The sequence below is a fragment of the Acanthopagrus latus genome, chromosome 17, assembly GCF_904848185.1.
Source record: "Acanthopagrus latus isolate v.2019 chromosome 17, fAcaLat1.1, whole genome shotgun sequence".
NCBI classification, from domain to species: domain Eukaryota; kingdom Metazoa; phylum Chordata; class Actinopteri; order Spariformes; family Sparidae; genus Acanthopagrus; species Acanthopagrus latus.
This window is the reverse complement of record NC_051055.1, coordinates 31,049,175-31,074,290: the sequence shown is the minus strand read 5'-3', so window position 1 is coordinate 31,074,290 and position 25,116 is coordinate 31,049,175. Positions and strand designations below refer to the sequence as shown.

Sequence of the window (25,116 nt, the reverse complement as noted above, 5' to 3'; positions counted from 1 at the left end):
CTGTCCTCAGTGACTACGGTCTGTCCTACCTGTCCCTGCGGACCAGTATCGGACTCTGGACCGCCTTCCTCTGCCTCGTGCTGGTCGCCACCGACGCCAGCTCTCTGGTCTGCTACATCACGCGCTTCACCGAGGAGGCCTTCGCCGCCCTCATCTGCATCATCTTCATCTACGAGGCTCTGGAGAAGCTGGTGCACCTCGGGGAGCTTTACCCCATCAACATGCACAACCAGCTGGACAACCTCACCTTCTACACGTAAGACCCGACCCGACTGCTGCAGACTTGTTTTCCATGGTTTAAGAGAGTCGTGTTGATTCTGATGGTATCTGCCTCTCGGGTCGCTGCAGGTGTCAGTGTTCTCCACCCACCAATGCCTCCGCTGAGGTCCAACAGATGTGGAGCAAACAGAACCTGACGTCAGAAAGCATCCAGTGGGACCAGCTGAGTGTGAAGGTCCGACATGAGAACACACACACACACACACACACACACACACACACACACACACACACACACACACACCATGTCAGTGATGATTTTACTTCATCAGTTAAAACAGATCTGATCTGAGAACAGACTGCACGGTGTTCTCAGTGATATAATATTTGGCTCAAGTCGAGTGAGAACAGCAGACGAACATTCAGTGTGTTTAACGAGAGAAGTTGGAGGTTTTCCTGTTCACTTCAACAGTCGGATCACAGCGGCCTCTGGTGGCCGTCAGAGGAGCTGCAGCCCATCACTCTGTCTGTCTGTCTGTCTGTCTGTCGTCAGGACTGTGTGGATCTACGCGGCGAGTTCGTCGGCTCGGCCTGCGACCATGACGGCCCCTTCGTCCCCGACGTCCTCTTCTGGTCCGTCATCCTCTTCTTCACCACCTTCTTCCTCTCCTCCTTCCTCAAACAGTTCAAGACCAAGAGATATTTCCCCACCAGGGTGCGTATCCGTCACACACACATCCATCTTCTGTCACATCTGATCTTTAATCTGAGGGTCCAGAGGCGTGACTGAGGTTTTCCTTCCTGTTATTTACATGTATTCATGTTTTAATGAAATGATTGGAAATAAAAAGTTATTTCGTTGGTTTAAGAGTTATTCTGTTCTGCTAAAACTCACATGTGACATGTTCAATCGACAAGACGTAAAATAAGCAATTAAATACATTTTACATCAGTCTCACAGGTGTTTTCTGTATCAGCTCCCATCAATTCAGTGATTTCAAACTTTTTTTAACTAAATATTTAAAGGTTCAGTCGTTGGACTGCAGTAAATCCAGCCTGACGTGTGTCTTGTTGTTTAAGTCTCAGTTGATGAAGACGAGCAGGATTACGATCTAAATATTCTGCAGTACTCATCCTGTCGGTTAAATCACCAGTCGGGTCTCGTTGGTTCAGTGTTGGTGGATGTTGATCAGGTGATTTGGTGTCTGCAGGTTCGATCGTCCATCAGTGACTTCGCCGTCTTCCTGACCATCATGATCATGGTGCTGGTGGATTATCTGGTTGGAGTTCCGACACCCAAACTCAACGTACCCGACCGCTTCGAGGTAACACCGCCTCCGGTTCTGTTCTGATCTGTGGATGTGTTCTGGACTTTCGGACCTCGACATGATAACTTGGAAAAATATCTGTTGGAGGCTTTAACGTGAGGGAAGGTTATAGTTTAATTTATTAATAATGACATGAAGCGTGTTTATTATGTGAGCTGAGAGGCTGCTGACGTCTGTCTGGACTTTCTACCTTCTAATTTAACTTCATAGAAACGTTCTTCGGCACATCTTTAATGATTAATTTATGACGTTTGAATTCACACTGTTCTTTACGCAGTTGCTCCCTGCTGGGACGGGAATTTCCCCTCGTGGTCGAGTAAAAAATAAATTGAAGTATTGAAAGACAAACTGAAGATATGCAGGACTGAACACGTTTTAGGGCAGAGTGAGTTTCCAGATGTTGAGGGTCAGATGTTGGCGTGCTGGCGCTGTGGGTCGTGAGGTAACAGGTCGGAGGGCGTCGCTTTATCAGCTGCTGTGTTTGTGTTGGAGGGGAGCGTGATGTTACTGTACTGACGCAGCAGAAGCCTCGAACATTGGACGGATCGATGAGAGGAACAGTGAAGAGAGTCGAGTGTCAGAGTTGACCTGGATGTAACTGTGGATTTTAGTTGTTGTTCATTTTGATTGTAAATGAATCCTGAAGCTGTCGCTGTTGATGAGGTGATTTACTTTGAGTTTAAATCAGAGATGTAAAGATTAAAAACAGTTTGAATCATGTAGAATAAACCTGAGCGCCTCCATGAGGCTGTGAAGGTCATTACAGCCGCTGGAAACAGAACCAAGTTGTAACAAACCTGGAAGTCATTTACATCCAGTGGCTCTGCTTCTCTGGACACTGGATCCGGTTCTGTCCACAGAAGAACTGTGGTCCATTAACTGCTGTCATTTTAGAATCAGATTATTAAAGAAAGAAAGAAAGAGAAGGTGATGACAACACAGACACATTTCAGGTCTTGTTGGCGAGATGTTTTCCAACAAGTTCACATTTTGAAATAAGTGTGTTTGTTTTAGTGTTTCAGGCCAATTGTTCTGTTCGGTCCAGTTAGTGAGGAATCTTAACATAGTATCTTAATTAGTAAGTTCCTCTCTGGGATTAATAAAGTGTCGTCTCATTAACATGGTACCAGCAGAACTACGTCCTCTGGTTTAGATGTTCTGCATGTTGATATTTTACGTCTCAGCTATTTTTCAGGAATTGTTCTGTTTGCTTGGTGTCTGCGTGTCTGAGCTGCTGCTGGTCTTCAGCCAGGACTCCGTTAGAAAAGATGTGTTTAGTCTCAGTGAAGAACAAATCCAGCAGCTGTGATGAGCGTCGCTGTGAGGATCAGTGCCTCTGATCATAACAACACATTTCTACTGTTAATGTTTGCCCGTCCAGCCCACGTCCAACACCCGGGGCTGGCTGATCTCGCCGCTCGGTACGAACCCCTGGTGGACGCTGCTGGCCGCCGCCGTCCCCGCGCTGCTCTGCACCATCCTCATCTTCATGGACCAGCAGATCACCGCCGTCATCGTCAACAGGAAGGAGAACAAACTGAAGGTCAGGACGACTGACGGGACTGTAGGTGAGCACAGACGGGCTCAGTGATAAACCCTCCCTCTGTGTGTGTCTGTGTGTGTGTGTGTCGGTTGCAGAAAGGCTGTGGCTACCACCTGGACCTGCTGGTGGTGGCGGTGATGCTGGGCGTGTGCTCCATCATGGGCCTGCCGTGGTTCGTCGCAGCGACCGTGCTCTCCATCTCCCACGTCAACAGTCTGAAGGTGGAGTCGGAGTGCGCGGCGCCCGGCGAGCAGCCCAAGTTCCTGGGCATCAGAGAGCAGAGAGTCACCGGCTTCATGATCTTCGTCCTGATGGGCTGCTCCGTCTTCATGACCTCCGCCCTCAAGGTGACGTCACGCCTCATCTTCTAATAACTTCTCTGTTTAATAAGAAGGAATGAAAGAAGTCATGAACCCAGAGTTTACTCCTGAAGTGTCCCAAACATTTCAGCATGTGTTCTTCAACCTGTGCTCAGAATTCAGACGAAGCTCTGATTGTTTTACGGGTTTTACTTTAAATGACACGATGATGGTTCAGACCTGATGTCAACATCTGTCCTGACTGAAGAAGAAGAAACGAGGAGGTTTGGGCTGTCTGAACGTGCTGATGTCAGAACCAGTAACACAACATCACCAGACTCCACTAACAAATGTGGTGATTTTAAGAGTTGTTGAGATAAAACAAACTTCATAACGTAGTGAAACTGTGTCTCTGACAGATTCTGACTCATTGTGTCCTTGTTGTAAATTCAGCATTAAATGTTTCAGCTGAAGTTGTTTGTCTCCTTGTAAAAAGTGTCAGTTTGTGGCAGCATGTCTGTACCAGCCTGTCTGCTTCTGTGTCTAAAGTGCTAAAGTCTTACCTGCCAACATTGATCAGCTGTTTGAACACACTGTTTACACTGATTTCACCATTTACACTCCATTTATGAAAGAAGAAACATGTTATTGATCTGAACATGTCACATGTTACAAAGACACTAAACAGGAACAATATAGGCGACTTCTTTGTCCCCGTGTCTGAAGGTTTGATATCAGTAGAATTGTTAGAATCGTATCAGATTAGTTGAGATCAGATCTGATTGAACACAGTTAGAAATCAAACGCTGAGTATCAGTAAATTATTCTTAATTCAGTTTTGTGGCAACAAAGATGAACTCTTTAGTGTGATGATGCTGCAATCAGGTTTTTATCTTCACTCCATCTGATGTTGTTAAAGATTTCCTGCCTGATTGAGTCTCAAGATAAATACTTTCAGATCAAACTGAATGGAGACGTCTGTGTGTCTTTGTGTTTGAAGACGTTTCTTCTAACTTGAAGTTTGTCCGTCTGTCTGTCAGTTCATCCCGATGCCGGTCCTGTACGGAGTCTTCCTCTACATGGGAGTGTCGTCCCTCAAAGGCATTCAGGTCTGTCTCAGTGTGTCTGTGTTTCCAGAGACAAAATGTCTTTATTTGATTGAATCATTCTGTTTTCATGGAGGCTGAACGCGTGATGTGATGAAGGTTTGTGTTCACAGACATTCAGACAGTTTCAGGTTATTCAGACATCTGCTGGCGTCTCAAACGTCTCCAGCGTTTCTTGATTTGGTTGTTCATCTTTTCAGACACTCGTTTGAACAGCTTGTAGCTTCTGTCTCTGTCATGGTGTCTGTCTGTGTGTCCTGCAGCTGTTCGACCGGATCAAACTGTTCGGCATGCCGGCCAAACACCAGCCGGACCTGATCTACCTGCGCTACGTCCCTCTGTGGAAGGTCCATGTCTTCACGGTGGTGCAGCTGTCCTGCCTCATCGTCCTCTGGACCATCAAGGCCTCAGCAGCCGCCGTCGTCTTCCCCATGATGGTGAGACGGACGGAGACGACTGAGAGAACACGTTTCACCTGAGTTCGTACCTGAAGGCAGTAACTGGTCTCTCTGGGCATCCTCTGCAGGTTCTGGCTCTGGTGTTCATCCGGAAGCTTCTGGACTTCTGCTTCACCAAGAGAGAGCTGAGCTGGCTGGACGACCTGATCCCGGAGAGCAAGAAGAAGAAGGACGACGACAAGAAGAAGAAGGAGAAGGAGGTGAGTCATCACGCTGAGCTCTGACAGACTGCAGCGTCCTCGCCGACCGCTGATGTGTGTTTGTTTCAGGACGCTCGGCGGATGATGGAGGAGGTGGAGGACGAGCCGCCGTACCACATCAGCTTCCCCATCAAGGACCTGAAACGACGGTGAGTCCATGACATCACGACGCCACGACCTGTTAGCAGACGCTGCAGCAGAGAGTAACGTGTGTGTGTGTGTGTGTGTGTTACAGTGTGGACCCATCAGAGGTGAACATCTCAGATGAAATGGCCAAAAGTGGCATTTGGAAGTCCGTTTCCATGAACTCTGACAGCAGCAAAGCTCTGAGACGCAGCAACAGGTAAAAACCACCTGTGACATCACCGGCCGAGCCAGTTCGTGATTGGTTCAGTCACTCTGGACCGAAGTGTACTGATGTGTAACAGACGTGACTGTAAAGTCACCAGTGCAGGTCTCACAGGTTCACAGTTATGGGAGCTCAACAATCCAACATCTGAACACAGTGTCACCTCATAGAACAGGCAGGCAGTGAGGAGTCGGATCAGAACCGTTTGAACAGTTAGAGATCCAATCAGAGTCACCAGACCACAACTAATGAATCTTCTCCTCATCCATCAATCATTGAGTCTGTAAAGTGACATCATCAAACTGTTCAGCACCCAAAGAAAAGCAGAAGCTCAGCAGTCTGTCAGAACGTCCAGAGTTTTAGTGTAAAACATTCAAACTGGAATCATCAGATGATGTCACAGCGCCGGCTGTTTTCCAAAGTGTCCGAGTGATCGATCAGTTGTCTTCATGTCTTCCAGTCAGGAGAAGCTGCCGAGCGTCCAGATCAACGTGGAGAACGAGGACGGCCGGAGAGTCGTGGACGCCGAGACCTCGCTATGATCCGCCGCCGCCCTCCGGTACCAGGCGGCGCTGTCGGAGGACGAGGAGGGCGGGGCGGCTGTGACTGATGGGACACTGAAGCCCTGGAGGTGAAAGGTCGTGGGAGAGCCAATCAGGCTTCACCTCGCCATGCTGCGTTTTCTCAGACGACGTTAATTTCTCATCGTTTTATGGTGAAACACAGAGGCTCCACCGCTCGGAGCAAACATGGCCGCCGCCGGTGGGAACGCTTCCCTCAGGAGCCTTCGGTTGGTTTTTACTGGGGCGGTCTGCTGCTGCGCTGTGATTGGCTCCTGAAGCATCGGACTCGGTGGACGTCTGATTTTCAGATGATGAATCAGAAAAACAGCTGAAGTTTAATTTTATTGTCTTAATTTTCAGTTTCTGCTTTCATGAAGCAGGAGAAGCTCGTCACCTCCGACAGGCTGTATTTACTCCACCGTGCTGACTGTGACCTGTGTGTGTGTGTGTGTGTGTGAGAGAGAGAGACTGTGACCTGTGTGTGTGTGTGTGTGTGTGTGTGTGTGTGAGAGAGAGACTGTGACCTGCGTGTGTGTGTGTGTGTGTGTGTGTGTGTGTGTGTGTGTGTGTGTGTGAGAGAGACTGTGACCTGTGTGTGTGTGTGTGTGTGTGTGTGTGTGTGTGTGTGAGAGAGAGAGACTGTGACCTGTGTGTGTGTGTGTCTGTGAGAGACTGTGACCTGTGTGTGTGTGTGTGTGTGTGTGTGTGTGTGTGAGAGAGAGAGACTGTGACCTGTGTGTGTGTGTGTGTGTGTGTGTGTGTGTGTGTCACTGTCGTGCCTCACCTCGTTGCCTGCGCTGACGACTGATGGATGTCGTCGTATTTTTTTCTCCTTCAGGTCTCGATGAGTTCAGTTTGCTGACTCGACACTGATCAATAAATCAGATTTTGGGTTGTCAGACTTTCTGTGTGAGGACGCGTTCGCTCAGGAGACACTTTTCTACTCTGTAATTTAATTAGGAATAAAGACGTGATGTCTTCAACTCGGCTGCACGTCTCCTGACTCATCTGTCTGAAGCCTCCGAATAATATAAGTTTCACTGTTCATGGACACGAAAACACAGGAGACACTTTATGATCAGAGAAGATTATTTAACATGCTGCAGTCTGGAGTTCTGGGAACATTAGAATGAAACAGCTCCCAGGTCAGTTCTTCTAAGCCCCTCCCACAGAGGAGGAGCCTGCCCTGCACAAGCAGGCTAGTAACCATGGCAACAGTAACCAAGATGGCGCATTCAAAATAACAACATAAACTCTGATTATTCTATTTCTGATCAATACAACTAAATCACAGTGAGAGCGCCTCATGCAGATCACTGTAGATATCCAGAGTGATAATCAATATTCCTCACATCGCTGTAGACGAGCTACCAGGTGATCGTTCAGGTGATCATCATCACCTGCTGCCTTTCTGAAGCAGGGGGAACCTTTAGTTAGTTCATATAAACAAAAACACAGAAGACACTTTATGATCACAGATTAATAGTTAATGCAGTAATAAGTATTAACAGTTCATGTTAACTAAGATATTCATTCATACACTTTACAAAGATGCTGTTAACATCAGCTGAACAATAAGAGTTTACATGTTAATTGAGGCCCAAACTAAGAAGAATACATTGTTGATAAAAAGTTCACAGTTGAGACATTTCTGTTTGTATAAATGTTTATTTAACATTTATTATTATTATTAACTGGATCATCATCCTTCTCAGGACTTAACAGATTTATTTTTACAAAATCAAAACATTGTAAATCTTCACATTTATTTCAGAAATCAGCTTTAACCCAAAACTAAAAAACAACTTGTGGTTCATCAGATTCATCGACTGCGTCACAAACAGAATCACTTCACAGCTGCAGGAAATAGAAAAGCACAAAATCCTAAGTTCTTATTGTGTTTAAATATGACAAGCAACAGTATAATGTCCCAAAAATATAACTGCAGTCATATGAAGTCATGTGAAGTGTGGTAGACCACACAACAGTTCTGGAGCTTCACAGTCAAACAGAGCTGCAGCGTTCTGCTGAACAACTGAAGCAGCTGAGACTTGATTTAAACATCAGATGTTTCCATCAGCTCGTCTGATCACAGTCTGCAGCAGAGAACACATCACAACTGATCTCAGACCAGATTTACACCTTTGTAAACATGAAGGCTTCACTGGAGCTGCCAAGCTAACAGTGTTAGCATCAGGTAGCTCTGCTGAGCTAACAGTGTTAGCATCAGGTAGCTCTGCTTATTACACAAGATAATGACTGAATTAACTTTTTTGGGTGAACTGTTCCTTTAAAACCTGAACCAGTAGACATTTCAGATGTGGTGATGGATGTTGACCCTGGGTCTGGTCTGATCTGGGGTCTGGTCTGATCCGGGGTCTGTTACAGCACGTCGGACATGAAGAGCAGCATGCACAGCAGCAGAGCGACGGACAGTGACGCTCCCTGTGATCCACCTGAAAACAACCACGGTGCAGTTTAGTTACTCTGATTACTGCTGTTGGTGCTGACAGTGTTCACAGATGAACAGAAATCTTTCTGAAGCCTGTCACATTTTAACAAACAACAGTTTGCTCCCATCAAGTTCTGATTGGAGCTGGTTCAGTCCAGTGGTTCCCAGCCTCTGGGTCGGGCCCTCTAAAGGGTCACCAGGTAAATCTAAGGGGTCGTCATGTGATTAATGGGAGACAAAAAATTCAGTTTAGAGGTAAAATGTCAGAGACTTTGTTATTGGATATAAAATCTCACAATCAGTAACTGAAGCTCTTCAAGTCGATGTTGTGCAGTTAAAGTAAAATCTTTCTCAGAATGGAAAAAAATCAAGTGAAGTACAAGAAGCACGGTGGTGTTTCAGTACGTGAGTAAATGTACTCAGTTGTGATGTGAAACATGGATGGTCTCAGAGGTGAACTGTCTGAAACATAATGAATAATAAAAAGTAATAACCGGAGCCTGGTTTCTCTGTTCCAGCTGGTCCCTCTGGGCCCAGCAGCATGTTCTCAGTGACACTCAGTGATCCGTTGTGTGGCGCCGGCTCGATCTGCAGCAGTTTACACATCAGAGGGTAAATATGGATGCTGTCGAACGGCTCGGACAGGAAGTTCTTCTTGAAGTCCGGTCCGAAGGCCCTGAAGATGGTCTTCATGTCCATCTCCCCGTTGTGGTAGCCGTGGTCGCCTTTGTTGACGTAGACGATGAATCTCTGGAGGGAAAGAAAAAGATGAAAAATCACAAAGATGTCCGATGATCCTCTGATGGCTGACTTGACCTCTGACCTCACTGACGGCTCGCGTCACACGGCGCTGGAAAGAATTTAGGACGGCTTCAGTTTATCTAACTGCTCATGTAAAAACGGTTGGAGTCAGTTTCTGCACTTCAGAACTGTAATTAGAAAGTTTCTAACAGACTGATGGTTGAGATGTTGATCAGACGCTGCAGTAACCTCAGAGTCGGTTCTGGGAAAAGACTCAAACTGAGAAGATGAGGACTAAACAACATCGAACCACCTGAAGGTCCCTCGGTCACTGCCAGCAAACTCACAGAGTTCAGGTTGAATCCCAGATCTGCGACGACCACGATGGGGGGCAGCCGCTCGCTCTTGGCGAGATGGAAGCTTTCAGGAAACTCGTTCTTCTTGTAGACCGTCACATTGGGCACTTTGGACAGCGCGTCGAACACTTCCTGCTCCTTCCCTGTCTTCGGCGTCAGGATACCGAATCCGCCGTAGTCGAGGATCTCGAAGCTGGTGAGCTTGAGCAGATCCATGTATTTATTGATGATGACCTCGTCCACCTGCGGTCGCTTCTTCACCGTGGTCATGCCGTGGTCGGAGGTGAGGATGACGTTCAGGCTGTCATTCAGATTAAAGCGAGTAATGGCCTCCCTCAGGTAGCCCATGGTGCGGTCGATCTGCGCGATGATCTTCTTCCTGTCGGGGTGGTCCGGTCCCTTGGCGTGGCCCACGTTGTCCGGCTCACCATAGTACAGTGCCACAAAGTGGAAGTCTTCCTCGGAGAACCAGCTCAGCACCTTGTCGATGTTCTGCCGCCACTCGGTCTCGTTGTCGTCCGGGTGGTCAAACTCCTCAAAAAGCACTCGGTCGACCACCTGACCGCTGTAGTTGGCGCCGCCGCCGGGGAAGTGGAAGGACGCAGTTTTCAGACCCTAAACAACAACAAACCAACAGTAAACAACAACAAACCAACAGTAAACAACAACAAACGGTAAACAACAACAAACTGTAAACAACAACAAACAAACTGTTAACAACAAACAAACTGTAAACAACAACAAACAGTAAACAACAACAGACAAACTAAACAACAACAGACAAACTGTAAACAACAAACCAACAGTAAACAACAACAAACAGTAAACAACAACAAACCAACAGTAAACAACAACAAACGGTAAACAAGAACAAACTGTAAACAACAACAAACAGTAAACAAACTGTAAACAACAGTAAACAAACTGTAAACAACAACAAACAAACTGTTAACAACAACAAACAAACTGTAAACAACAACAGACAGTAAACAGCAACAAACAGTAAACAACAACAGACAAACTGTAAACAACAACAAACCAACAGTAAACAACAACAAACTGTAAACAACAACAAACAAACCGTAAACAACAACAAACAAACTGTAAACAACAACAAACTGTAAACAACAACAGACAGTAAACAAGAAACAGTAAACAAACTGTAAACAACAAACAAACTGTAAACAATAACAGACAGTAAACAACAACAAACACTGTAAACAACAACAAACAGTAAACAACAACAAACAAACTGTATACAACAGCAAACAGTAAACAAACTGGAAACAACAACAGACAGTAAACAACAACAAACTGTAAACAACAACAGCAAACAGTAAACAAACTGTAAACAACAGACAAACAGTAAACAACAACAAACAGTATATATTGTAAATGAAAGTGATTTTCTTGTTTTCAAGTTGATCTTTGAGTCGATTCTGACCCGATCTTTAACCCAGAAGTGTCGGGAGAGAGACAGCTCGACTCATCTCTGATGATCATCAGTTTAGCTGAATCTTGGACGTCTCACCTGGTTCTGAGCTGTGATCCATAACGGCAGGACTCTTTTGTTCCACCACGCAGATTTTTTCAGCGTCAGTTTGTGAGGAAGTTTCAGGTTGGTCTTGTCGTCGAACATCATGTTGTGGACGACTTCGTGGTCCTCCACCCATCTGCCTAACGCACAGGGAACAGCAACAGGAACCAGACGGGTTCACTTCAGAATAACGCTTCAGAACTTTTAAGAGTTTCACATTTAAAAAGCTCAAAATGAACAGGAAGTTTAAACGTGTGTGACGTCAGGCCTCATAGACGAGCTGTTGTCAGCCTCCATCTTATATGTGGCAGCAGTTAGAGTTTCATCTGTCTGGGACTCTGAAATGATGGAGGTGAATTCAGAGCGTTCAGATGATATGAAACATTTAAAGTTAGCCGTGTAGCTAGCGCTCCTATTGGCTAACTGCCTGGACTGATGGCTGATTGCTCAGGTCGTGACCTCAGAGTTCACCTTCAACCAAAGCTGCTCACTTTATCTGTCTCCAGACTCTCGTCCACTTCTTTGTTTCCCTCCACGTGTTATTTTGGACGAAGAGGAACAAATTTACAGCAGGACAATAAATGATATCTTATCATATCTGACTGTTTGCTTCATTATGCAACCCTGATACACATGTCCGCTGTAAAACTGTCGAGAGGTTCTGAGACGACCCTCTGAGGTCCAAAGTGAGATGAGCTGTTCTGATTGTTTTACTGTCACAGTGACAGATGTGTAGTGATGCAGTGTCACCTATCAGATCAAATAAACTCAGTTTGGATCTGAAACAACTGGAGCTTAAATTCAGATATAATTCAGAACCGACGATAACGAGGAGGTACGTATTTCTGTGCTTTTTAAATAGTTGTTGATAATAATTAAATATTTAGTACCTTCCAAAGAAACTCCTTTTTAATGAATGAATTACAAACTGTATCTACAACTGTAATAATGACTTTAACTACCACTCAGGTGACGGGCAGAGTATTCCTCTGAGTACATGATGGAAGTACTTCTCATGCACTTCTCCTCCTTCCATACTTTATCTGACAGCTTTAGTTACTTTACACATTAGTATTTCAACACATCTGAAGAGATAAAACATCAAATCTGAACTTTTCTTCTATATTAACAGTTTAAACAAGTTGACCAGTAATCACATTACTGTCTGTACTTACTTTAATAAGAACGAGTCACTTTTTACAGTGTGGTGTCATTTTACTGAAGTAACTCTTTAAATACTTTTGTAATGTGTTGTTGGTACTTTCAGCGCAGTAAAGGATCTGAAGACTTGTCGTGTCATTAGCTGCAGTGTGACTGTTTATATCAGTGTGACTGCAGCGTCCTGATGGTTTCTCTGTAGAAACACATGAATAAATACATGAATGAATAAAGTTCTGGTACCGGTGATGGTGGTGAAGTGGGACGGGGAGGTCATGGTCAGCATCGGGGGGGTGATGTATTTGGCCTTGACTCCGTCCTTCACCATCTGATCCAGGTTCGGCGTGTCCACGTCCTGGTCGTAGTCCCACCTGAAGCCGTCGAAGGAGATGAGCAGCAGCTTGTTCCTCCCTGCCGCTGCCTTGCTCGTGGGCTTGCCGGCGGCGCAGACCACGGCCATGACGACCAGGAAGAGCTCCAGCTTCATCTTCATCTTCACAGCGACTGACTGCAGCTCAGAGAGGCTTCACCTGTCTGCTCACCTGTCTGCTCTCCTGCAGGTTTAATATGTAACCAGGGCGCTCTGATAGAGATCTGCTGACCCGAGCTGAAGGACGAGACCTTCGCCTGGCAGCAGAGCGCAGATGGACTCTTATCAGGACTGATTTCATCCATCAGTAATCTGTGCACCTGCTGACACCTGCTCACCTGTAAATGTCACACAGCAATAAATATTAACACACCTGACAACATGAACATCATCCAGGAGGAGGCTGAAACTCTCACAGGTGACGTCATGACTCAGCTCTACTCCAGACGTCAGAGGTTCAGACTGTCCAGCTGGAGCGTCTGAGGTGTCGTTTCATTACCGAACACGACTGAAACTACTTTTAACAGACATGTATAAAACGCTCAGACAGTTCAGACGGTAACTAGTGTTTCCTGTTTAAAGAGTTATCAGGTTTATTTGTTGCACTGCAGGTTTATCAGACTTTACAACTCTCACACAAGAACACACAAATCATTTACTGCGCTTAAATTATCATCACTGTGAATAAAACTGCACCTTATTTCTCTTGCACCTGAAGCTCAACTAAGCTCAGTGTTTTATTTTATTTAACTCAGAATTTTAACTTCTTTTTGTTACTGCTTAAGCATTTTACTATAAATAGTACTTTATTGTTTTTTGCATATTTGTATAGTTCCTTATTATTTCTATATTTGCCCTTTCATTTTGATTGTACTGCTGCTGTGATGACCTCATTTCCCGTCAGGGATTAATAAAGTTTCATATCTTATCTGATCACAACATGATGACCTTAATAAATCCTGATGACTCATCAGACTGAAGGACGTCTCAGGCAGCTCACTCACACCATCTCACACCAGAGGCAAAGGGAGGTTCCGGAGAGTCCAAACGGTTCTAACAGAACATGGGAGCAGCTGCAGGTTACCTGAGCTCTGTGGACGATGCTCAGGACTGATCCAGTTGATCCAACGACTCACTGAACCCAAATCTGATGATGACTGTGATTTACTGAGCTCGACTGAGTCCTGTGTGTCTGAAACAAACTTCATGTTCTGTCCAAAACCTTCACGCTTGATATTAGTGAAAATTATAGTTAAACAATTAAACTAAACTGATTTAATATTACACACCTATTTGAATGGTAAATGTGTCATTAATTGATTAGAAAATAAACAGATTGTGTTAACGACTCAAAATTAAAGCTGAAATGTTGGTTGAATGAGACACACCTCTTCGTCTTTGACATTACTGCTTTTTATACCTTAGAGTGATATTTTTAAGGAGAAATTAGAATTTTCTGTCATTAAGTTTCATTTATATTCAGTAATTCATTCAATAGCTTCCAGGTCATGGGACCCATCGACTTAAAATCACAGACAGTTGCTGTGCCTCAGTTCAGGTCTGCGTCCTCTGAAGGACTCGGCCTCTGTGGTGTTTGTAGGCGAGTCCTTCAGAGAGCTTGTTCACCTGGTCAGCTGTTGTTAAATGTGATGGTCTATCCTCTGGAGCATTTCCTGGTTGCGTCACCAGATGTTTTACTCTTACGTCATGATTTCTGCTGCCCAGGCCCACGAAAGAGACGATCTACGTCACACAATGTCACCATTTTCTCTCTTTGTTTCTTCTTTTTCCTGCTGTGAAGAATCTTGGGATATGTGAGGCCATGAAGGATTGTAGCGGTTCATCCTCCAGAAACAGGGAGCAGAAGGAGCCTCTGGAGGAGCCTTCAGACGGGGACAGACTTCAGATGCTCCTCTGAAGGATGCAGACCTGAACTGACACTCAGCAGAAATGTTTCTCTCTGCTGGTTGAATGAGACACACCTCTTTGTGTTCTGTTTCAAGTCCTCCACATATTTTATATTAATGTTTTAATGAAAAATCACACTTTTCCCCAATAGTTTCTATGTATAGTCAGCAGTTCTTCACAATAGCTTGCAGGTCATATGATCCATTGACTCAAAATCAATGCCAAATGTTAAATTAAAAAATTTAACCTTTGTGAGATTAAATAAATGTCTCTTATTTTGATGGGAGAGTAGACCCGGAAGCACTTTAGCACTTTATCGCCGTTACCACTTCCGGTGTTTTGGAGTTCTGGTTGCTCACGCTGGAATCAGAACGTCCTTGGCTCATTCTTCAGAAAAATGCGATAAATATCTTGATTTTCTGGAACAATAAACTGTGTGTTTTCTCTCCGGACTTTCTGCGGTACTCTGACCGGAGGTCTGCGGGCTCAGAGCCGGTGCGTAGAGCGGTAACTGTACACTTAACCTCCGTGTTGTGGACTGTGACATGGCTAACGTTAGCTACTAGCATTGTTGTACGTGATGCTGTACTCATTAATTAGCATTAGCACGTTGAGAAGTGTTTACTCCTCACTGTTCGGTAGGTTCAGTAGTGACCACATGTGACTTGTAGAGTCACACCAGATTCCATTTACCAAGTGTCATATTTAAAAGTTTCTCATTCGTCAGAAAGCTATAGAGCCGTCAGAAAGTCAACTTGAGACATTATAAAAATCAGCAAGAGCCGCTTTTTATTTCTGTATTCATGTGTTTCACCCAGCACATCTGAAATCAAGTCATTGTCACAGTTTACCACTTTAAGACCCACAACACAAGTCATTTAACCTCCACGTCTACAGGCGACATATCAGCAGGAAGGAGCTCAGTGGGGAACTGACGGCTGGTGTTTGTTTCTGTGGGACCTGTTAGAGTGTCGAACAGAGACAAATGAAAGTCTTGCTCAGTATACGTAGTTTTATGCAGAATCTCACAATGTGAAACAAATCATGTATGAACGTCTTTGTTAATAACTTGTACAGTCAAATCAGATGTTTGGCTGAACTGCAGAATCTTCTCTGTTTGTTTCAGGAATGTCGTTGTTATGGAGCCTCCGGCCGGCGCTGACATCACTGTGTCAAGGTGAGGCTGCACACCTGCACACTGTCCATCTGTCTCAGGTGCATGCTGGCTGAAGGTGGAGGAGGGGGTGGGTTCAGTGTCTTGACCTTCAACACAGTGGTGTTGGAGGTTCATGGGTGTTGTAGTATTTAGAGCCATCCACTGAAATGATGAATGAAACATGACTTCATAGAAATAACATTGAAATAAAGAAACGGGCAGAAACAGACCGGGCGCTGAGATGAAATTAACAGCAGTGAGTTCGTCAGGACGAGATCAGAGAACATCAAGTCTGTGCTGGGTTCATTCAACGACTGTAATCAAGATGTACATTTTTATTTTGTACTTTATACCATTATAACTTTTCCACGTCTGCAGCGTCCCAGCATGCCTCTGCCTGGACGGCTCCCATCCTCTCCAGGACGATGGCCACCCTCAACCAGATGCACCGCCAGGGGAAACCCAAACCGCCTCCTAAAACTGTCGGCGCCACGTTCGGCTGTCCCCAGCTGAAGGCGGTGGTCCTGAAGACCATGATCCGAAAACCCAAGAAGCCCAACTCTGCCAACAGGAAGTGCGCTCGAGTGCGCCTCTCTAACGGGAAGGAGGCGGTGGCGTTCATCCCCGGGGAGGGACACAACCTGCAGGAGCACAACGTGGTGCTGGTGGAGGGCGGGAGGACTCAGGATCTGCCCGGAGTCAAACTCAAAGTGGTCAGAGGCAAATATGACTGTGCCCACGTGGTGAAGAAGAAGCAGTAGAGTGAGAGGAGGACGCTGGAGTGATGGAAGTGTGTGTTTGTCAGCTGTTCAATAAATTACATGTGCTCTTTATTACATCATCATCCCGTGAAGTGATGTCCGATCTCTATCATAGACTCTTGGGATTTGATCCTATTCAGAAGGAACACCACAGGCTGTGTTCTGATGCAGACTGTGTCCATATTGATTTTAGGAAGTCTGGACAACAACAAAACACTTTAAATGTGAGTTACAAAACAGACCCAAAGTAAAGGTGGATCTGTTTCAGGTGGTTTGAAATGTAATTAAAAGTCAAAATTCTCCAGGAGCTCATTTCAGATTTCAAAGCATCTTTTGTCTGTCGCAGTGCGAAACACGACAAGGAAAAGCAAAACTTCACCCCTCAGCGCCTCCGAGAGATTCACCGTGAGACAGAGGCGGGAATTGGTGCACTAAAGCTGCATCCAAACACCAGTGTGAATGGAGCTACTACCAGCTGCTCTTCTGAGCAGTTTCATTACAATTACAGTAAATGTTTGTGCATTTGTGCACTGAAAAAAAGGTGCAGCTGATTTGACCAAGCAAACAAACCATGGCTGGCCTGACCGCAGACTCAAGTTATGCTTTAGGTACCACAGTTCATTCACTCTAACTGTGAATAAAGTTTGCTTAAAATTTGCTTAACATTGTATATAGACGTGACTCCTGGCAGCACTGTAGAGAATCAGAAAGATGCTTAAAATACAGGAAGTGAAACATGAACTCCAGCTGCATGTCAGAGCTTGGAAGGTCTTTAGACATGACAGTTTTGTCAGCCTGGGTTGTAATGAAGGAAAAACAAACATAAAGGTGAAGTGTGGATGAGCAGCAGCTGCAGGGTTGTTGCAGTTCCTCCTCCGGCCAGCGGCGGCAGCACTGAGCGCAGCGCCGCGCAGCTGATGAGCGAACAAGACTAAGTTTACGCTTCGTCCACCTGCTGTTGATTTAAGTTACTTTACCTGCTGCTGACACCGACCTGGACCCCCTGACGGGCCGCTGAGGGCTCCATCTTTCCTCTGGAGGGTTCGAATTTGTAACGTCGAGTTTAAAAATGACGTTTTTAGCGTTCGACGGCAGAAACACACGTTTGGCCGGAGCAGCGGTCCAGGACGCTGTGACGTATGACTCCTGCATCCGAGCTAGCAAGCCCCGTTAGCATTAGCATTAGCATTAGCATCGCGTCAAGGCAAACTCAGAGCCGTCGTCTCCTCCTGGAGCCTTTTCATCCGCCAGAGGTGTCTGTTCCCCCGCAGCTCTCCTCGCCTCACCCGCCCTGCAGCTCCAGAGAACCGAGGTAACGTGTCCGTGTACGCTTTGGTTTCAGATTAACGAACTAACAGAACTGTTAGCTTGAAAGGAAAACATATATATTTACAGCTAACAGCGCTTCTCTTCTCTGATTGGATGAAACGCATCAGTCACCACACACACACACACACACACACACACACACACACACACACACGATCGGCTAATGAACATTTTATGATGGAGTGTCAATAATGTGCGTCGGGTCGTAATTATGAATAAATATAAGCATATAAATACTGCAGGAGAGTTAACAGTCAAACATCAGCCCGACCGGATCGAACCGGACCGGATATGATATCGATACTGTGATGTGAGACTAAATATCCGTGTCAATAAGTCAAATAGGATTCTACAGCCAGGTGTTCCCAGACAGTTTGGACCAAATCCTACAGGATTATATAAGTTGTACTATGAGAAATTTCACCAAATTGTCAATGTGACAGCACAGTTTGGTGTTAGAAGTAAACTGTGTATTGTTAACAAAATGTAGATTCTTCTTAAATGTAAACATGGCAGTTGTTTGTAAAGACGTCATATTATGCTCATTTTAAGGCTCATACTTGAATTTTGGGCTCCCAGTACAACAGGTGACATCTCGCCTCTGTTCAGTCTTTGGTGAGAGTTGCACTTGCTCATTGCTTCACACTGAACATGTCCTGGAAAACGATCTGTAGCTGTGATATCCAGCTTGCTTTAAGCCACTTAACAGAATTTTATCTTAATTCTTTATAAACTTTCCTGTTGAGAAGAAATATATTAACTTGGTCTCATAATGATATATTACATACAACCCATCTCTGCACACTGCTTACCTTTACACTTACAAAAGAAGTTGTTAAAGAGGATGAATTCTGACTTTCCTTAAATGGTTAAATTAAGTGTAAGTGGATGTTTCCTGTAAACATCCTGGAAGGCTTCAGTTTGTGTCTGTCCTTTACCTCCCAACGTGACTGCACAGTGCCAGCTGCATAAAGAAATGGCTGTCCCGGTTTGGTGTGGATGAACTTTGACCTCCACTCGATGAAACACCCCTGAGATGTGACCTGGAACAATCCTGCTGTGAGTCTTACATGTGGAAATGAGCTCCGTGTCTTCAGTCTGAGCATCAACCCTGATCAGGCGCTTACTGATCTGTATTTGTGTCCTTTGTCTTTGTCTCAGAGGCCTCGAGGAGACACGTCCACCCTCAGACGATCAGAGCATGAGGAGATGAATGGAGTGAAGGTGGAAGCAGAACTAAGAGGAGAGGACTGTCAGCAGCTTCCTGCTGAAGGTCAGTTTCTTTGACTCCACGCACATTAAAATGCCTAAATGATCTCCGTCTGCACTGAAACAGCCAGCTAGCTGCTAGTTGGTGGATTTTATTACCTTTGAACTGAGCAATGCTAGCTCTTTCCACCTGTTTCCAGTATTTATGCTAAGCTAAGCTAGCTCTAGCTTCATGTTTACTGCACAGACATGAGAGTTGAACCAGAGCATCTCACCTGCAGAGAGAGAAAGAGATGATGGGTTTCTCAGCAGGACACAGATGATCTTCATGATGTTAATGTCAGTATCGTGTCCTGCAGGAGACAGGAGCGTCCCCGACACGGAGACACCGTCCACACCGGAGAGCAGCCGTCAGTCAAAACGCCATCACCACTGTTCAGTATGCAGCAGGGAGTTTTCTCGTCCGTCTCGGCTGGCGGACCACATGGCTACGCACTCTGGCAACAAGCCGCACAGCTGCTCCGTGTGCGGGAAGCGCTTCACAAAAAAGATAAATGTGGTGGTGCACCAGCGGGTCCACACCGGCGAGAAGCCGTACTGCTGCCCAGACTGCGGGGCCAGCTACGCCCAGCTGGGCTGCCTGCGGCGGCACCAGCTCTGTCACGCCGCTGAGAAGCCACACCACTGCTCAGTGTGCAGCCGCGGCTTCATTCAGCGACGGCATCTCGTCCAACATGAGCGGACTCACACCGGAGAGAGGCCGTTCTCCTGCCCGCTGTGCCCCAAACGCTTCGCTTCCAGGACGGGCCTCAGCGACCACCAGAAAACCCACGGAGAGCAGAACCTCTACTCCTGCTCGTTGTGTGAGAAAACGTTCTCCACGTCGTCGTCCTTCAGGGACCACGTGAGGCTCCACACCGGAGAGAAGCCTCACCGCTGCTCACTGTGCTGCAAGAGCTTCAACCGGCCGGGCCTGCTGAGGAAACATCTGCAGAGGCATGCCGAGGAAAACGCTGTGGTCCAGGCTGGAGGTGCAGCTGGCAACGTGAGTGATGATGGAGTCAATCTGAGAGAACTTCAAGGTCAAAGTCCCCCGTAAAGTAAAACTCAATCATCATCTCTCCCCCCATGCTGAGAGCCCAAGATCACAAACTGATCTGAGGACGTTATTAAAACTTTTATTTGAATGAAATCTTCACTGTAGCTGATGAGATAAAAGTGTTAGCATGCACCCCGTCTGAAGTGGGAGCAGGTCCATCAAACGATGACCGACAGATGTAGTATCTGGGTATGTGAAATGTGTTGGTGGAGGACTGAAGGTGGAGACTTCAAATTCAGTGTTTTGTTGCCTTTCAACAAAAAGATGCAGCTTGTTTGTTCCTGAATCTAATGAATAAATCTTTGTCTTTAAACACCAGGAGGAAACGTTTCATCGCTGCCTCCTGTGCCTCAAAGATTTCTCCACCATGGAGAAGCTGCAGCAGCACTTGAAGCTCCACCAGAGGGCGCTGCAGTGCGACATCTGCGGCCAAGGTTTCAGCCGAGCCTCCCGGCTGAGGGAGCACGAGAGGTCTCACAGCGGAGAGAGACCGTTCCAGTGTGACGTCTGCAAGAAACGATTCTCCATGCAGAGAGTTTTCAGGAAGCACCTGGAGATCCACCACAGGGAGGGACGCAGCGCCGCCATGACGTCAAACCACAGCGCCGCCGCGATGCCAGACCACAGCGCCGCCATGACGTCAGACCACAGCGCCGCCATGACGCCAGACCACAGCGCCGCCATGACGTCAGACCACAGCGCCGCCATGACGCCAGACCACAGCGCTGCACTGTCGGACTCTGACAACAAGGTGAAGAATTTGCTGCTTCCACACTCTTAAATACTCTTTCATGTTTTATCACTGTGACTAGAGATTCTTTGGACTGTTGCTCCAAACTAACAAGATGATCAACATGTACAACTTTGTTGTCTGTTACCAGTTTAACTTCACAGTCGCTGCACACTGAAATACGTTCTGTCTCACAGACGCCAGACGAGCCGCTCGTGGACGGCAGCGGCCGTCTGAACGGGCTGCAGGAGGTCGACAACAGAAACGATGATGATGATGATGAAGAGGAAACGGTGCATTCACTGACCGGTCAGAACACTAAACATAAGGCAGTTCATATTTCTAATGTAACTTAAACACTGTAGAGCTTCTCCTGTATATCAGCAGCTCACAGAACTGAACCAGAACCAGCTCTGCTCTCAGAACTGCAGCTGTCAACATGAGCAGATTTATTGTTGTTGTTCTTGTTCACGACCTTCTCTGACCCAGTCGGCTCCATGTTGGTGACGTGTTGTTGAGATGATGTAGTTCACTGAGCTTTAACACACAAAACTACATGAGTTCAAGTTTAATTACAACAAACTGACACTTTACTGATTTGTAAAATGATCTTTACATCCTGTCCGACGCGTCCTGATCCTGAACTTCATGTGTTGCTATTTGCAGACGGCGTGAAGAAGCTCCACGTCTGCTCCGTCTGTGGGAAGAGCTACACAAGGCCGTCCAGGCTCAAAGAGCACTTTAAGATCCACACGACGGAGAAGCTGCACCGCTGCTCTGTGTGCGCTAAGGCTTTCACCACCACGACCAACCTGAGAGCTCATGAGAAGATCCACATGGCCAACAAACCTCACCCCTGCAGCATCTGCCCCCGGAGCTTCCTGAGGCCCTGCCTGCTCCGCAAACACATGAGGATCCACATCAGGGACGGACTCATCGCAGCCCCCGCAGACAAGGTGAGACCTCGGCACGCTGTCTCTGCTTCAGTGTTGTACAGAACAAACACTGAACTGATCCCAGAGCTGCGCAGCAGAACTCATTCCTCTTTCTCTGCTGCCTCTTCAGCTGTTCATTAGATCATAAAACTGATAACATCTGATCACGTATTGATTTAACGTTGGTTTGAATTGATCCTAATAAGCAGATGTCAGTCTATACACAAAGTGTTGTCAGAGTGCGTCGTGCCAGGTGACGAGATGTAAGTTCGACCTGCTGTGAGATCGTCGACATGCTGAGTGTCACTTTTATGACACAACTTACATTTCGTGTTGTGAAAGTCTGTGAACATGAACAGGCTTTGGACCAGGACTGCAACTAAAAGCAGAAGCTCATCAGTTTCCCAGAGCTCAATGTGACATCTTCAAACTGCAGAAGTCACTCAGAACCTTTGATGAAGAAGTGAATGTAGAATGTATGAATGCAGCTCTGATCTGAACCTTATTTCTGAGTGGAGACTGATGAGGTGATGTTTTCTGTTTCAGGAGTTCTGGCTCAACATGAAGACTGAAGAAGAAGAAGAGGAAGAGGAAGAGGAGGATGGAGGTGCTCATGAGCAGGTACGAACTTCAGCCTTTTGATCATCGTCAGGTGAAACGACGTGAGGTTGTTTTTCATCTGTCTCGTGATCTCTCCAGGACTCAGACGACCTTTCTACCCCCGCCGAGTCCTTCATCACCAAGTCTGGACCTCCACCTGGTAACCACGGTAACCACCATAGCTTGCTGTTGAGGGAGGACGGAGAAGAAAACAAGGAGGGAGACGTCAGTGGATTGATCAACTCTGATGGCGAGGAGGAGGACTGGAGACCGGCGCTCATCGGTCTGTCATCTGCTCTGACAGCGACACTCTGTGGTGGTAGAATGACAGTCAGCTGCTGTAGTTACTGGGTTGTTTCTGTTTTATGGTGGGTGGCAACCAGAAATAAAGTTTATTAATATCAGCTGCTATAATAACGTAAGAAAGGAAAATAATTTAAGAAGTTCTAGATTCGCACCATGTCATCATGTGTCTTAATATTTCATAAAAACACCTCGAGTAAATTCACAGATATTAAGTAAATGTCTCTCTTGTCATGGTCCTGACAGAACAAGATGGCCGCTCAGAGATTCAGGCAGTCCCCACCGGCGGGAAAGGGAAGCACAGCTGTCCTGTCTGCGGTCGAGACTGTTTCAAGGCGTCGGCGCTGCAGAAACACCTGAGGATTCACTCGGGCGAGCGTCCGTTCCAGTGCCCCACCTGCAGGAAGAGCTTCACCCAGCAGGTCCACATGACGGAGCACCAGAGGATCCACACCGGGGAGAAACCCTACACCTGCACCGACTGCAGCAAGAGCTTCACCTTCTCCAGCGCCCTGCGGCGACACCAGCGGCTGCACACCGACGCCCGGCCGTACCAGTGCTCCGTCTGCGACAAGACCTTCAAACAGCAGAGCTCGCTCAAGAGCCACCAGCTGACGCACTCAGGCGTCCGCTACCAGTGTCCGCTCTGCAGCAAGAGCTTCAGCCGGGCCCTCGAGCTCACCTACCACGTGGACATGCACTCCGACACCCGGCCCTACTTCTGCAACATCTGCAAGAAGAACCTGAGCGGCGCCAGGATCTTCCGCAACCACATGAAGAAACACGAGTCACCGAAGTCGCCGCTGTCGCTAATGCTGCGAGCCGGACCAGGAAACACTGAGAACACCTCAGAGGTCCGACACTGACAAAAACCAGCGGCCTCTAAAAGACCTGTCTCCTGTTTCTCAGCAGCCAGTCGTGTGTGGACTGCAGGTGATCAGTGATGTCACTGGAGAGGTTTTAGACTTAGGGATCAGTTGATGAGTATCATTCAGATCTAATCACTAGAATGTTTGTTGGCAAAGTACGTCTCTGCAAAACCACAGGTGTGTTTAAGCTTTATATTTCTCTCTCCTCACATCGTGTGGTTCTGCTCTGGTTAGGGTCAGAAAAATGTCATGTTTTGTCTTGAAATACCTGTTTCGGTCGCCACAAACTGAGCTGCAAAATGTCTTGAGGTGTCCTTTATAAAATATCCAGCTCTGTCAGACTCGGCGGTCCCTCCACCAGCGACGTGAGCATCAAGTCATGACCATGTGATGAAGGTGATGTGTTGGAACAAGTGGAAATGTCAGTATGGTACGTCGTCTCGTACCAAACTTGTTTAAATGTATCTGTGGTTTGTAGAGACGTAAACTGTGAACTTGTCATCCTGCTGACTGAGCTGATCATTCACAAGGTTTTATTTGAGTTTATTCAGAGCTGCAGACACGAACACTTCAGTGTTTGTCGACAGCACTCTCCTCTCATGTGAAGCTCAAAGGTCAGCCTCAGAGCCTGCAGGGCCGCAGTGCCTTGCTCAAGGACACTTTATAAGGTTGATCAGTTAACCCAAAGATGGTTTGTTTTTACCCACGAGGCCATTCTGCTGCTACTGAGTGCGTTTGTGTCTGTATCAGCACAGATGCAACTGAAGTGTCTCTTAAATTATTTATAGCAGAAATCAGTGAAAAGAAAGCTGTAAACTTTTAAATGTTTTGAGTCCAGTTGACAGAAGAATGAAGTGAATCATGTGACAGTAGATCTAGATTGATGATGTAACCGTCCAGACCATGTGGTTATTTCTTCATTTGGCTTCTTCGGCTCTAACTGCAGGGTTTTAAACTGTGTGTGGGAGTGTCCTTACATCATGTGGGAGTGTCCTGACAGTTGCTACAGACACACAGCTCACGTGTCCTTAACGACTCTGCAAGGACACTCCCACACTCTGTAGGACACTCCCACACTCTGTAGGACACTCACACACTCTGTAGGACACTCACACACACTGTAGGACACTCACACACTCTGTAGGACACTCCCACATTGTAGGACACTCCCACACTCTGTAGGACACTCCCACACTCTGTAGGACACTCACACACACTGTAGGACACTCCCACATTGTAGAACACTCCCACACTGTAGGACACTCACACACTCTGTAGGACACTCACACACACTGTAGGACACTCACACACTCTGTAGGACACTCACACACTCTGTAGGACACTCACACACACTGTAGGACACTCACACACTCTGTAGGACACTCACACACACTGTAGGACACTCACACACTCTGTAGGACACTCACACACACTGTAGGACACTCACACACTCTGTAGGACACTCACACACACTGTAGGACACTCACACACTCTGTACACTCCCATACAGTTGAAAACCTGCATCTCCTGCAGTTAGC

The 25,116-nt window shown here is 46.4% G+C and overlaps 4 protein-coding genes across 7 annotated transcripts in view; 3 read left to right on the top strand and 1 right to left on the bottom strand.

Moving 5' to 3' along the window:
- The window catches only part of LOC119005648 (sodium bicarbonate cotransporter 3-like), a 41,026-nt gene extending 34,406 nt beyond the window's left edge, over positions 1–6,620 (top strand). For 2 of the 4 annotated variants that reach the window (XM_037073459.1, XM_037073458.1), the window contains exons 14-25: positions 11–256; positions 349–454; positions 773–934; positions 1,431–1,544; positions 2,929–3,090; positions 3,186–3,437; positions 4,430–4,498; positions 4,759–4,932; positions 5,022–5,153; positions 5,223–5,302; positions 5,389–5,496; positions 5,963–6,618. In XM_037073459.1, the coding sequence (XP_036929354.1) occupies positions 11–256; positions 349–454; positions 773–934; positions 1,431–1,544; positions 2,929–3,090; positions 3,186–3,437; positions 4,430–4,498; positions 4,759–4,932; positions 5,022–5,153; positions 5,223–5,302; positions 5,389–5,496; positions 5,963–6,044 (1,687 nt within the window). In that variant the 3' untranslated portion in view covers positions 6,045–6,618. Of the gene's footprint in view, positions 1–10; positions 257–348; positions 455–772; positions 935–1,430; positions 1,545–2,928; positions 3,091–3,185; positions 3,438–4,429; positions 4,499–4,758; positions 4,933–5,021; positions 5,154–5,222; positions 5,303–5,388; positions 5,497–5,962 lie in introns of all 4 variants that reach the window. The other 2 variants (XM_037073460.1, XM_037073457.1) reach the window with 2 other exon arrangements.
- Positions 6,621–7,713: 1,093 nt separating this feature from the next.
- Positions 7,714–13,442, bottom strand: zgc:153896 (uncharacterized protein LOC569930 homolog). The gene is made up of 5 exons (XM_037073461.1): positions 12,553–13,442; positions 11,146–11,291; positions 9,606–10,229; positions 9,012–9,267; positions 7,714–8,521 (listed from the first exon to the last, which is right to left on the bottom strand). The coding sequence occupies exons 1-5, from the start codon at positions 12,800–12,802 to the stop codon at positions 8,448–8,450; spliced, it is 1,350 nt and encodes a 449-aa protein (XP_036929356.1). The 5' UTR covers positions 12,803–13,442; the 3' UTR covers positions 7,714–8,447.
- Positions 13,443–14,893: 1,451 nt separating this feature from the next.
- On the top strand, positions 14,894–16,587 carry mrps12 (mitochondrial ribosomal protein S12). The gene is made up of 3 exons (XM_037074665.1): positions 14,894–15,082; positions 15,714–15,764; positions 16,122–16,587. The coding sequence occupies exons 2-3, from the start codon at positions 15,716–15,718 to the stop codon at positions 16,502–16,504; spliced, it is 432 nt and encodes a 143-aa protein (XP_036930560.1). The 5' UTR covers positions 14,894–15,082; positions 15,714–15,715; the 3' UTR covers positions 16,505–16,587.
- Positions 16,588–16,730: 143 nt separating this feature from the next.
- Positions 16,731–23,917, top strand: LOC119006204 (zinc finger protein Xfin-like). The gene is made up of 10 exons (XM_037074664.1): positions 16,731–17,816; positions 18,792–18,892; positions 18,995–19,106; positions 19,402–20,087; positions 20,461–20,892; positions 21,069–21,180; positions 21,538–21,827; positions 22,353–22,427; positions 22,506–22,689; positions 22,956–23,917. The coding sequence occupies exons 3-10, from the start codon at positions 19,043–19,045 to the stop codon at positions 23,573–23,575; spliced, it is 2,463 nt and encodes an 820-aa protein (XP_036930559.1). The 5' UTR covers positions 16,731–17,816; positions 18,792–18,892; positions 18,995–19,042; the 3' UTR covers positions 23,576–23,917.
- Positions 23,918–25,116: the final 1,199 nt, after the last annotated feature.

Coding starts and splice junctions, on each gene's coding strand:
- zgc:153896 (XM_037073461.1), bottom strand. CDS start 12,802: ATGAAGATGAAGCTGGAGCTCTTCCTGGTCGTCATGGCCGTGGTCTGC. Junction 11,292..12,552: donor CCACTTCACCACCATCACCG/GTACCAGAACTT, acceptor CCTGTGCGTTAG/GCAGATGGGTGGAGGACCAC. Junction 9,268..9,605: donor TGGGATTCAACCTGAACTCT/GTGAGTTTGCTG, acceptor CTTTCCCTCCAG/AGATTCATCGTCTACGTCAA.
- mrps12 (XM_037074665.1), top strand. CDS start 15,716: ATGTCGTTGTTATGGAGCCTCCGGCCGGCGCTGACATCACTGTGTCAA. Junction 15,765..16,121: donor GCTGACATCACTGTGTCAAG/GTGAGGCTGCAC, acceptor CCACGTCTGCAG/CGTCCCAGCATGCCTCTGCC.
- LOC119006204 (XM_037074664.1), top strand. CDS start 19,043: ATGAATGGAGTGAAGGTGGAAGCAGAACTAAGAGGAGAGGACTGTCAG. Junction 20,893..21,068: donor TGTCGGACTCTGACAACAAG/GTGAAGAATTTG, acceptor TCTGTCTCACAG/ACGCCAGACGAGCCGCTCGT. Junction 21,828..22,352: donor TCGCAGCCCCCGCAGACAAG/GTGAGACCTCGG, acceptor TTTCTGTTTCAG/GAGTTCTGGCTCAACATGAA.